Source organism: Theobroma cacao, chromosome 5 (genome assembly GCF_000208745.1).
Source record: "Theobroma cacao cultivar B97-61/B2 chromosome 5, Criollo_cocoa_genome_V2, whole genome shotgun sequence".
Classification (NCBI taxonomy): Eukaryota; Viridiplantae; Streptophyta; class Magnoliopsida; order Malvales; family Malvaceae; genus Theobroma; species Theobroma cacao.
Window position 1 is genome coordinate 36,137,264 of NC_030854.1, and position 13,383 is coordinate 36,150,646.

Below are 13,383 nucleotides of genomic sequence, written 5' to 3' on the forward strand. Positions count from 1 at the left end.
TCTTCAAATAATTAACTTCAATTTTTATCATATAGGAAAGAAATAACTAAGAGATTTGATTATTTTGTTGTTGTTATTGTTTTTGGTTAGTATTTGTCCCATTCTTCTTTTTAAGTTTTGGACCACATTTCCTGCAATGAAGAATTAAAATTCAATTTGATTTCCAACTAATGAATAAAAACCAAAGAGCCATCAATTAATTAAAAGATCATGTGAAAGATTTGCATTTTCCATGCCAAACTTGAGCTTGTGACTTCACCTCAAGGCTTAAGTCATTGATGATGATGCCCCCAAAAGTCATGGATGGTGCCTAAATACCCATTGGGTTTGACTTCTTTTTTTGTACCAAGCTGGGTTTTCTTGTGACGAATCAAATAATACTTTACTATTAAATCAAATGCTCCAGTTCTAAGCACTGCCAAGGATCCAAATTTCTATGGATGCGTGATGCGCCAGCAATTCTCTTTGTTCTCAATTATGTATTTTTATTTTAAAAGATATATTTATTAAATGAAACAAAATTTTTATTTATAAATTCAAGACTCGTCCATTTTTTATATATGTACGAATTTATCTCAATTTTAACATGTCTCATGAGGATCCCACATCAGTAAAGAGTTGAATCTGCTCTAATAACACTTCTCACGAACTCGTATTTTTTACTCAAAAAATATATTTGTTAATTGAAAAAAAATCTTTATTTATAAATCCAAAACTCAGGTTTTTAACTCAAAAATATTTGTTAGGTAAAAAAAATCCTCTCTTTATAAATTCAAAACTCAACCCATCTCTTATTGACGTGAAATTTCTCACACTTTTCTCATTATTCAATCTTGAAACATTAGAGATCTTAAAGAGAAATGGAATGAGATAAGACACTCCATTACTATACCCTAAAACTCAAAAAAGGCCAGGCCTTTTAAGTTCAAATATCATATTATTGTCTAAGAGAGCATAAAATTTTGAAGTATAAGGATTCAAAATATCCATGGCTTCTGCTATGAAATGCGATGATCATTGACCTTAAATCATATTCATCTACAACTACAAGAACATCTGTGTTAGTACTATTTTTACTGTTGTAGCATTCAACACTCTTAACAAAAGCTATCCGGGTAATCCTACTTAGCAGTTTTGCAAGTTCTGCAGCAGGCTATAACAAGTTTATCAGCATCATATATAGATTACCCATATTACATGAAACAGAAAAGTTTTCAGAGAATAAAGCATGAGATTTGTACCAAATCAATTTTGCTGTCCTGAATCACCAAGAGTACGCCATAACTGTTCTGACACACTTCATGGTCTCAGAGCAGAATGAGTGAAACCTTAACCTCAACACGCTAATAAATTATAGCAGCAACTGTAGCAGCTATTAGTGTACAAGGCGGAAGAGAGGGAAATTCCAGCCTTCTTATCTTCAAACCCAAATTTATATCAGAGAAACAATCTTTTGCATCAGAGTTTCTAATGATTTTTCTTTTCCAATTTTTTTACAATTTGAGCATATCATATTGAAATCAAAAGGACTTCCAGATTTCTTTACTGCAATTCTGGTGTGTTCATGATGTAACTGGGCTCTCAATTCTACCCTCGAAGTGCTGCTCTCATACCTTTGTACCAAAAAATGACTGCAATGAAATAGAAAACAATTAGGGGAGTTGACAAAAAATTTAATGCACTTGGTAAAGGCCACTGGTAGAAATACTGGGAAATCTAACTAATTCAGTACCTCTTTGTATAAAACACAAACAAGCAGATGATTCAAACTAGAATATTTCACAAATACTTCTCTCCAGTTTCCTATTTAAAGTTCCAAAAGAAGAAGAAAAAAGATGATAAAAAAAAAAGAGAAAGAAAAAAAGAAAGAAAGAGATACGGCAAACCAAAACTCTTTTGGCGGAAGCTATCACATAAACCTATTCCAAAAGTTGCACATTCAATGTTTTCACCTAATTTTTCCTCTTGAACTCATTGTCTCTGTATCTTACATCTCCCATACTTAGCCAGAAGCAGTACTAGAACATGACATACAAATGCATTTCCTACAAAGAATATAATCGCCATCTTTGACTATAACTATATTCAGCATTAACCAAAAGTATTTTATGTTTGGAGGTCAAATACACAGAAGTCAAAGGAAAATTTTTAGACTGAATGAGAGACATAATGAGTTAATCTGTTACTTGATAAGCACTTAAAAAGATTATGAGAAATGCTTCAGTGTTAATATAAGTAATCAGGAATCCTTGCTAAAACCATAAGCATAATGGGGTCTAGGCATGGAACTCTGAATTTGATCCCCATACCCAACTGGAACTGAAGTTGAATCAAACAGATTCCAACAGGATAGGCCTATCCTAGCCTAGGGGCAAGTCCTCTATCCCATTCTTCCAAATGAGTACTTTATCATTTTGTACAAACATAACAATTGTCTATACAAAACATCAAAAGTTGGGGCTACACAGTTCCTGCCATAGATTATAGTCTAACTTGTTCAATGAAAACCAAATTGTAGCAGGAAAGGACAGGAGTACAAATGGTGCATTTCTATTAAGAAAAGTTAAACAAAAAATCTAGTACTTAAATCAAAGTCTCCTTTGCCATCTCACTAGCCATGGTCTACCTTTTAAAATCTAGCTGAAAAATCTAAGTTCATGGAAATTGAATCATTTTCAGTCCCTTTTACAAAGACATAACAAATTACTTCAATGACTATAAAAATTGAAAAAAAAAGAAGAAGTGAAAAACCAAAATCAGAAACTTAAAATGACATTAAGTTAAATCCAATTTAACCAACTATTGACTTTGTCATGTATCCAACAACTCTAATAAAAGACTAAGAAAGCAATAACTTATAGTCCCTAACATAAATTGTCTGTATTTAATCTAATAACATGTTGGGGGTACAATGTGAGAAGTGAGAACCATAACAAGTGATGCCAAAACATCATGTAGTCAGTGCCTATATTCCGTTAGTTAACCTACATAGATGAAGATCTACACATAGCATTTACCTTGATTCCTGCCGGAGAGTTTCCAGGCTTTGCTGTGGTAGTGCTCCCAAAGACTCCTGTTGAAGGGTTCCCAGGCTTGGCTGTAGTTGTGCTCCCGAAGTTAAACTTTGACTTCTTATCTACAGGCTTCAATATTTGAAAGGAGCACATCAAAGTCTCGTCCACACTCATCATGGCTCCAGCATTATCAAACTCCCCACAATAGTTAGGTGCTGAAAATATAGTTACAAGTTGTCGGTTGGCAAAAAACTCATATCCATCCTCCACAACCTGCAAATAGTATATTTAAAAATTCCTAAATAAGGGAACAAGTAGTTAAGCTGGCAATCATATCCTCTGTGGTCAACAAAAAGGAGAAAGCAGAATGTATCAACGGGGGCCAAAACCAATAACAGATGAAGCTGTTGTTTGTAACAGAGTGAAAAGGTATGACATTGCAAGAAGGCAATGTCAGAAGTTCAAAAACTGAGAATAAAAGTAACTGCATGGGCATAAAATAGGCATACTTCCCAGAAGATAAACAACACCAAATGATATATGCATTGGCTCCTGCTGATACATTCTTCTTCAACCTGACTAACAGCAGAGGATATGTGGAATATAAAGTGAGCTGCTAGAGCAAGTAAAACCTGGTGGGCACGGCAAATGAGATCTAGGTCATGTTTCTGTAGAAACTCTGACACCTTGTCAGGACCAAAAGTAAATGAAACTCCCCGGTCGTTCACTCCCCAACCTTGCACATCTTTACTGGGATCAGACCAGAGAAGATCACAAAGCAAACCAGTGTCTGGTACATCAGTTGGGCGCTGTAAACTTCTAATCTGGTCCAAATTATTCAGATCAGGAGAAAGGCCTCCATGCATGCACAGAATCTTCTCATCAATTAGTGCTGCCACTGGTAGGCAGTTAAAACATTCTGTGAATGTCTTCCATAGCCTAACATTAAATCTTCTCTTACACTCATCATAGAAACCATATATGCGGTTTATGGAAGCACATTCATGGTTACCCCTCAAGAGGAAAAAATTTTCAGGGTATTTTATCTTGTAAGCAAGAAGAAGACATATTGCCTCCAGACTTTGCTTGCCTCGATCAACATAATCCCCCAAAAATAAGTAGTTGGCATTCGGAGGCAACCCACCGTACTCAAAAAGCCTTAAAAGATCAGAATATTGACCATGGATATCACCTGAATGTCATAAATAGATTTCAGACAGGAAAGAAATTTAGAAGTCTTTCCTACTATTAGCAAAATAATTATTTGGAAAATAAAAGTCTCATATTACAACTAATATGATGAAAAGGTTTTACCCAAAATGCTACCTCTTACATTAATAACACTTGTAGCATGACTGTGCTGCACACAAGTCAATTTAAAATAATTTTCTTAAAAAGGTTCATTATTTCATGAATATGTAGTAGTACTCTATATTGGATGTTGTCCTTTTTTAAAATTTCAAAAATTGCCTATAATGAACATGTATGTTTGTGTATCAAAAATGATATAAGCACTCCACATGTTTGAAATATCAAAAGAGATTAAAATATCCATTTATAATGTGTGTGTGAGAGAGAAATATGTGCAATGCAGATATCTAATCCATTGCATCATCACTAATCAGTGGCCATGTAAAATGTTCATGCTACACCAAGTGAAAATTACTACATATCAGAACCAAATAAGTAGCATTTTTAGTGCAGAAGATCAAAAAATCAAACATCAATGGTTGGCTAAGTTGGTTATGCATCAAATTCGTCAAGTAAACATAGAGCAAACGTTCTAGACTTTTAGTTGATAATAAAAAAGCTCTGAGACAAAAGACAACCAGAACATGGAGTCCTTCCAGATTGGTCAGCCAACCCACAGCATGAATTTTTAGTAAAACACAAGCTTGATAAATTAAATATTAGATCATCAAGGAACATTCATGCAAATTCTTCAAAAAATTCAATATGGGACAAACTGTTCAGTAGAATTTACAAAAGAATCACACACTCGAAATTCCATAATTTTCCACCTAATTCACTTTCATGTGTGCTCCTATGCGCATGCTCTCTCTCTCACACACACAAAACCGTAAGTCAGATAAACCCATGCCAGAAGCCAACTTAATGGGGAGGAAAAGATAGTATGCACTAATCCCTTTCAACAGTTCCAAACTAGACAGTTCAATGCAATTCTGCAGACACTCAAAATCCCAATTTCTCCACAGGTCCACCAAAACAAAAGGGGAAACAGGGCAAACAGATAGACATGGAAGCCATATGAATAACTAAGCATGCTACATGTGCAATGTCACAAGTAATTGAAAGAAAAATAACAAATAGAGCAGTTGCAAGAAATTACTACACCACAAATGTGAACACTGACTAGACCAACTTTCAGCATTGTCAAATTAGCAAAAGCAGAAAAATTAAGCAATTCAAGTCATATGCTTAAAATAGAGTCATTTATTGAAGAAGATGCATGTGTAGGTGCACAACAAAAAACACTGGGTCACATGCCCAAATACAATCAATCCAAGACCACAAATTCAACAGAAAACAACAGTGAAATTCAAAGCATAAACAAGTCTTATTTCAAATTAACCACTATGATCCAAACTCATTTGCATATCTGTTCAATGCAACAAATAAACATGAGCGACATTGCTAATCACCACAAAATTTCCCACTAAGTTGCTAAAAAGTGAACAGAATCTTCTCCAAATTAAGCAACAAAAACCAAACCAGGTCATCCATCTGAATAAAAAGTCAATCTTACGAAATGAACACAATACACTCCACTGAAGGGATGAAGGCACGCAGCCACCATCAAACCAACAAATTAAAACATAAACTGATAAGTCCATCGGAAACAAAATTGGCTTTACCTAATAACCCAATAACCATCCAAAAGTACACAAGTAAACCACACTTACAGCATACATTAACGGGGTTTAACATTAAAGGTTGGAAATTTTTACAGCTCTGCGAGATGTTGTAAAGGAATTCATGCAAGATGCTACTACATTCCAAGTTAAAGCAATTAAAGCCAAGCTAATAATTAAAACATGAATCAATCAGTGTCAAATAAATTGCAAATCCAGGAAGGTAAAAATCGTAATAAGTTTGTAACTAGGCTATAAGTGAAAAGTGCGGTTCCCAAAAAATTATTCTTAAAGTTACCAAATTAAACTTCAAATCATCAAACAAAATAAAAATAATCATATAAGTCATCAAAAAAACCAAAAAAATAAAAAAATGGTATTTAAAAACGAAAACAGAATATAATACCACATATCTTGATGGGTGCTTCAAGTTCCAACAGATTAGGTTGTTGTAAGAAAATATCTTTAGACACCACACAAAGTTGTCGGATCTCCGATTCCGATAGCTGCACTTGTTTCCCCGGTCGACCCCGAACTTCCAAAAGCCGATTTATAATATCATCAAGAATCCCTTGCTCCATTTTTCAGACCTTTTTTTTTCTTTTAAATTTGACAAATTGGGGTCTTGGAGTTCGGCCAAGGAGAAGAAAAGTCAACGGTCTTTTTTCTTCTTTTCTATGGGGTGTGAAGGAGGAAAAGGGAAGATGAAGAAGAGGCGCATGCCGTCCGTGACGACGAAACGTGGGCGGTGTCGTTTCGACAAGGAGAGGCGGTGCCGTTTCAGAGAAGTAGAGTCATTTCTTTATCTGTGGAGGGTTTTGGTTGGAGAGGTAAAGGCGAAAAGAAGTGGGGAAATTTCCTTTTGAGAGTCCTGGCTAATGGCTAATGGCCAATGGCTAATGGCTAATGGCTATGGGCTGACTTTAGACATGGAAAAGAAACAAAGAAAGAAGTGACGCTTGAGGTTTGGTACATTTCCCACAAATCTAATATAGCCAAAATTTTAATGTGTTAAAAATGAAATGATACTTATTTAGTAATTAAAAAAAAAGTTGTTTCTTTTTATTTATTTACTTATTTTATATATTAAATTTTTTAAAAAAAATTCAAATTATTAATGATAGTTTTTTTTTTTAAATAACCGTTAGGTCAAATTTAAAGAATATGATAAATAGAGATTATCTCTGATTTAAAAAGATTTTAAACTATTTATGAAAATTTAAATAATATTTATTATTTCATTACATTTAATCAAACTTTCATAATTTTATTTTAAATCGAAAAGAGTTTTATAATTAATGATTTATTAATTATAATTAGTAAAATGTCACTTATCATTTTACTTTTATATAACACTACTAAGGAGGGTGAAAATGTTTATATCATTATACTATGTCACTGTTTAATAAGATATGTTGACATGCCATATAACATAAAATAATAAGTGATGGTTTACTAATGACAGTCAATCAATCCTGAATTAAAAGAATTTATTTAATTTAAAATAAAAATAAAAATACTTAATTAAACATAATAAAAAAATTATTTAGATTTTCATGTATAGTTCAAAAACCTCTTTAGGTATTATGCTTATTAAACAAAATTAAAAATCAATTATTGGCCCATCAACATTTTATTTTGTTAAAAATCGCACATGAAATTATTTTAATACTTATACCGTTTTGCAAATTAATTAAAAATATTAATTTTATTTTCATTAACATTAATTTTTGTACACATTAAAAATACTACATAAAATATTTTCGTCTATAAATATTTATTGTAATTTTTTTGCTCTTGTACTTATTAATGAAGAATCATATGCTTTAAAAAGAAGCAATTAAATGATTTTTTTTGCGTATGTAAAGCAATTAATTCATCTTTAAATATAATAAACAAAAAAAATTGCAAAAGTTGACCTTTGCTTATTGATTTTGCTAAATACATAAAATAATTGAACTCTAAAAGGAGAGGAGAGAAGGGTGGGTACAAATTTGAAATTTGAAGGAAAAAGACGTGGCAGACCACTAGAGAGGGGCCGCTCTAATTAATTGAGTTTGGGCTAATTCGCAGCCCGTACCTTTTTTCTGGTGGGCCTTTAAAAGTCCATAATTAATGACTTGTCTTTAATCAATTAAACCTCTTGAAAATGACTGAGTTGCCACTTGTTCTCCACTGTCTTTCATGGGTAGGATCCCAATTTTTCGTTGGGTAATTGCCCAATAATCTAATTACTGTTTTTGTTGGGTTATTAAGAATATGAAATTTTAATTTGAAAGATTTGTATTCGGATTATACAAATAGACAACGAAATTATGGAACGAAAAAGAGTTATTTTTTAGTGTGTAGCTATACATCATGTTGTGAAAAAGATAATGACACATGAGTTTTAGTTTGGGATAATTAAATTTGAGATTTTCTTTTAGTGTATTTTTGTAACCATACATCATATTTAATCATGGTTTCATGACTTGATAGCTTAAATTTTAAGTTCAAATACGATTATAAGTCATATATTTGGGTGTTTGTTTGATGGATATTCCTCATTGCATATCAAACTCGTAACAATTGATATCAGAACAAGTTTCATACCATAAATTCTAATTGTGGGAAAAGGCTACTTGGAATAGAGTGAGAGTCACAGAGAAGAGGTGAAGAGGGCTACCTATCACCATAGTAAGAGCTCCATCGTCATAGGAAATGGTTACCTATAGAAGCTGTCAAGGACGTCGGTCTTGGAAGCATAGTAGCCTATTATGTTTCCAAATCTCACAATATTGAGATGAAACCACTAAAGTAAATGTACTTATATATGGTGATAGATCCATAACTTGATAACTTAAAATTTTGAATTCAAATATGTTTCTAAGTAAGGCATACATTTAGGTTTATACTTGATGGATTCCTCATCCTCACAATAGATTGTCTTTGCAAGCATTGTTTAAGATCCAAGGTAGAAATAAAAACAAAAAAAGCCAAGATAAAAGGAGACGCAAACATATTTGAAATACAAAAATATGTTATAAGTGTTAAAACTTATTATTATAATTAATTTACTATTTTTTACTAGAGAAGAAAAATAAAAAAATAGTTAACTATGGTTTATTTGACAAATTTATTCATAAATACTATCCTATGCATACATGGTCAAAACTAGTTTAAACAATATAATCATTAGGGGAAAATAATTATCATCCTTGAGATTTATTAGAAATATACTTATGCTCCATTAATTTGAAAAACATCGTTATTTTGTTATTTTTCCCCTTTGTTCTCCACTATTTCATTCTTTTTTTGTCTTAATAAGTTTCTTTATCATCCACTTTTTTTTTCAATTTGATATAATTTATTTAATTAAAAATAATACAATATAGAATTGAATTAAAGATAATATAATACATAATTAAATTATACCATAGCTTAAGTAATATTTGATTTGGTAGACAATAAAGATGATTTTTAAACTAATTAAATATCATACCCTAATTTATAACTAACCAAATCTCATTATTTTTATAATTAAGCAAACCTTTGGGCAAAAGAAATAAGAAAATAGATAAAAAAAAACAAAAAGAAACAAAAAATAAGTGAAAAAGTAAATGATAAAAAATATTTTATCTTTGGCATAGTACTTGAAAAAGCTCTCAAACTATTTTAAGAAAATTCAAATACACTTTTGTTCTTCTATTGCCCTTTAATCAAGTTTTTATAATTTTATTTTAAGTTATAGAAATTCTTATGATTAATGTTTAATTTTTTTTTGAAAAGCGATTTTATTAGCCTCAGCTACTTGTATGCCACTCTAAGTCTCTTGCTTATTTGTTAAAAGACTTTCTATGGCATAGTGTTTGGTTCGAGCATAAAAAATTGTACAATTACAAAATACAATACTGCTCAAAAAACAATTAGCATACGACAAATGTTTAATTAATTATCAACAGTCACAATGCCATGCGTCATTTTATATCCATGTGGCGTTGGTGTGACATTGACATGGAAGGTAAAAAATACCACATGATCATATCATTATATTACATTAGCATGCCACGTGATCATTATGATGACATGTTACCATATCATACTAAGTGGTATAAAATGACAAGTGATGTTATAATTATTAAGGACAATCATTAGTTATAAAAATTTATTTAGCTCAAAATAAAAACCTAGGGTTTATATGAGGGTATAGTTGGGAAATCTAGGACATCATCTCTGAAGATTGTCCTTTTTATATTTCTACAATTTCTTTTGAGGTTGGTTAGCCTCATATTTTGTATACTTGATGAATGAAATTATTGAAATACAACTTTTAAAAAAAAGTATTAAGATTTGATTGAATATATTAAAAAAATAAAATTTATTTAAATTTTTTAAAAAATAATTTAAGAACTTTTTTAGGTATTTTATGCTTTTATCTTTTGATTGAAAGTTAGCTTTATAATTCATGGAAGGGTAGGTGTATTTCTTTCTCTTTGATCATTAGGTAGGTACATTTTCAATAAAATCTCTGAGGGCTTTCGTGCTTTTACCACAATAATCTAGTTTTTACCATTGACTAAAACTTTTAACATAATTCGTAAAAAAAAAAAACTTTTAGCATAATTTATCACCTAATCCAATTATATATCTTAAATAGTCTCCACATGAGAGCTTGAAATTGACCTCGTGGTGGATTATGGTCCTGGAAATATAATCTCATCCTCGTGTAAGCTTAGGGTTATTAATTGGTTTTCGTCGGCTTTTTAAAAGACCTTGACTTTAATTTATATAGACGACTATATCTAGTAGGTGGCTAGATTGTTTACTTTGCGACAAAGAATTCACAGCTAGATTGCATAACTCTAGTATTCACCGGCAATGTCTGCCAAGCTTTTTTTTCTAATTTTGATCTTGATGCTTGGCCTTCTACTGCTCACTGCCGCAGCTGCTTCTGATGCCTGTGGAGAAGAAGGCGGTCTTTTTCAGAAAATGTGTAAACCTATAGCTCAAGTGGGTCAGGGTTTTTTCCTCGAAGATATGTAAGGGATCGAATAGCTAGGCTCCAGCTCCCCCGCCATCCACCGCCCATGTTATCTCCATCTTCAGCTTGCTGTATCTTATTCTAAATTGATGCTAAAAAATATGGTAAACATGTGTTTGTTTGCTAGGAGAGGAGCGAGCTTCCTATATGTCTGAAGTGCTATAGTGTATGTTTAAGTACAAGATAAAATAATTTAAAGATATGCTATCCTTGGACCGGCACCAGAAATGGTTAGCTCTCATCATAGTGCTTCATGGTCGATCTCGATCTTTTCTTGTAACAATCGATCAAGTAAGTGATTAATCTTTGTCAGCTGTAATCTATGGGTAATTAAAGTGTGTGTGTGTGTGTGTCTCTCTCTCTCTCTCTCTCTCTTTCTATCTGTATCTGATGAAAATACAGATGATTTCTTTTGGTTCTGCATCTCTCAATGAGTTGATTTTGTTTTGACTGTACTCTATTTGCTTCAAGCTTGCCCCAACCATAGAGAAGGCCCAAAGCTCAAAAATTATTCCAAACTGATCAATCAACTACTAGAATTCTTTTCCTGCCGGCCTTTTCTATTATGGTTTGTTTGGTGTTAAGGAACACTTTTTGGGAATTGATTGTTGATTATTGTTGCCTAGTCCTTCACTCTACCTCCATGGAAATTGGGTTTTATTTGCTATTTGTGCTCACGATTGAAAAAAAAAAAAAAAGGGGGGGGGGGGGGGGGGTTGGCTTACTGTTTGGAATTTAGCTTGGGAGTTTAATAAGGATTTTGATTATTTTCAAATTTCGATGAACCCAGCACAATTAGTGATGGAAATGCTGATAGATTGTAATCTGCTGGAACAAGTCTCCTGCCAAATTTTTAAGTTAGAGATTTGCACCGGCATCTTGTAGCTCTGCTGGATTGAATACATAACTTTTACTTTTCAAATAAAAAAAACTATTGATCATTGCGATTTACCTTTTCCTCTTTTCTTGATGCAAAATCATATCATTAGCATTTTATCAAGAAAAGCAAAGACATGGTCTTGTCAATACAATCCGGGTACCCAAGTGATGCCTTCAAAAACTAATTAAATACTAGTGACAAATCTAAATTGCAATTAATCCTTGTCTTTACAAGTTCATTTTACAAATCGTTGACTGAGCAAGAAATATTATGAATTTGTCACTTTCATAATTAAACATTCAATTTTCAATGATTCGATACGTAATATGTGATTCTTCAATTGTCATAACTTCTTCTCACCTAATCTCCTCCTCTTCTTTTTCTGTTAAGAATAGATTTGGTAAAATTGTGCTACCTTTTCTTTTTTTGTTGAGAGCAAGCGAAATCTGGATTGTAGAGGAGAATTGTTTTTTGTGGAAAAAAAAAAGATTTTATACAAATTGAAAAGATCATGATATGTGGGACCTAATTTGGCAAGAAATTAGATTCTAAACTTGAATAACAACACCATTTGTGCACGAGAGGGCAACCTAAAGGATAGATTTTGAATGAGCAAAAGATTTGAGATTTGAGAGGTAGAGAGATTGACAAATATGGACTTAATATGTGTGAAAAAGAAGAAGAAAAACTAGAGCAAATTGTTACCCGCATTTATTGGATCGATAAAAAATGTGAATATTAGTCATACGGGGAAATCGTTTTATATATAGCAGATAGAAATTGACATTTTTTTTTCACTAGTTGTTGTCATGTTTCACGTTCTATATATATATATATATATATTTCAAAGTAACTTTGTTGAAGAAATATTGTTCTTGTTCTGTAATTTGTAAAAGTTTAAGAAATAGAAAAAGTAAAATTCAATATAATATATAAATATGTTGAGGCAGGTAGCACAGGAAGATAAGTGAACAGACTAAAATCTATTTATTTTTTCCCACACTTTTCTCTCTAATCAAGTTCATATCTTTCAAGTTTATCTATTCAAAATTGGCCCCCCTAGTTATTTGATTACAAAAATAATTAATGTATGTTTGACTTCCTTGTCTGAGGAAATCCAAGTCCTTAGAATTTTGTTTGTTTTTTTTTAATCTTTAAGTCTTCGGATTGGTTGACGCCCAATAACAATGTGAGCATAAGCCCGTCTGCAGAACGGTTAGAGAAAGAAACATAGAAAGAAAATAAAATTTTTTAGTTTTTATCATTAAATATTTAAAATTTTGTATATTTATTATTAAATTATTTAAAAATTTTAATTTTATCTTATTAATGAAGTGATACTTTTTTATTATGTGAAAGTATTTTTTATACACTACTAGTGTATCATATATAATCTCTTTTTATATTTCAATATTATTTTTTATATATTTTTTATTGATTTGATATTAAATATCGTGAAATATCAATTTTATAAAAAGTTTAAACATTTTTATGGTATTAAATGCACTGAAACAAAAATTTTTTTCTTTAATTTTTAAGAGTATAATGAATTGACGAAGACCTTGTTTTCCTTTTTTTTTTTCAGCTTTTCTTCTT

The 13,383-nt window shown here is 31.6% G+C and overlaps 1 protein-coding gene across 1 annotated transcript; it reads right to left on the minus strand.

The window, feature by feature from the left end:
- Window positions 1,018-6,778, minus strand: LOC18600080 (serine/threonine-protein phosphatase PP1). Its single transcript, XM_007030371.2, has 4 exons — window positions 6,294-6,778; window positions 3,647-4,206; window positions 3,018-3,287; window positions 1,018-1,631 (listed from the first exon to the last, which is right to left on the minus strand). Exons 1-4 carry the CDS (start codon window positions 6,466-6,468, stop codon window positions 1,608-1,610), a joined length of 1,029 nt encoding a protein of 342 aa, XP_007030433.2. The 5' UTR covers window positions 6,469-6,778; the 3' UTR covers window positions 1,018-1,607.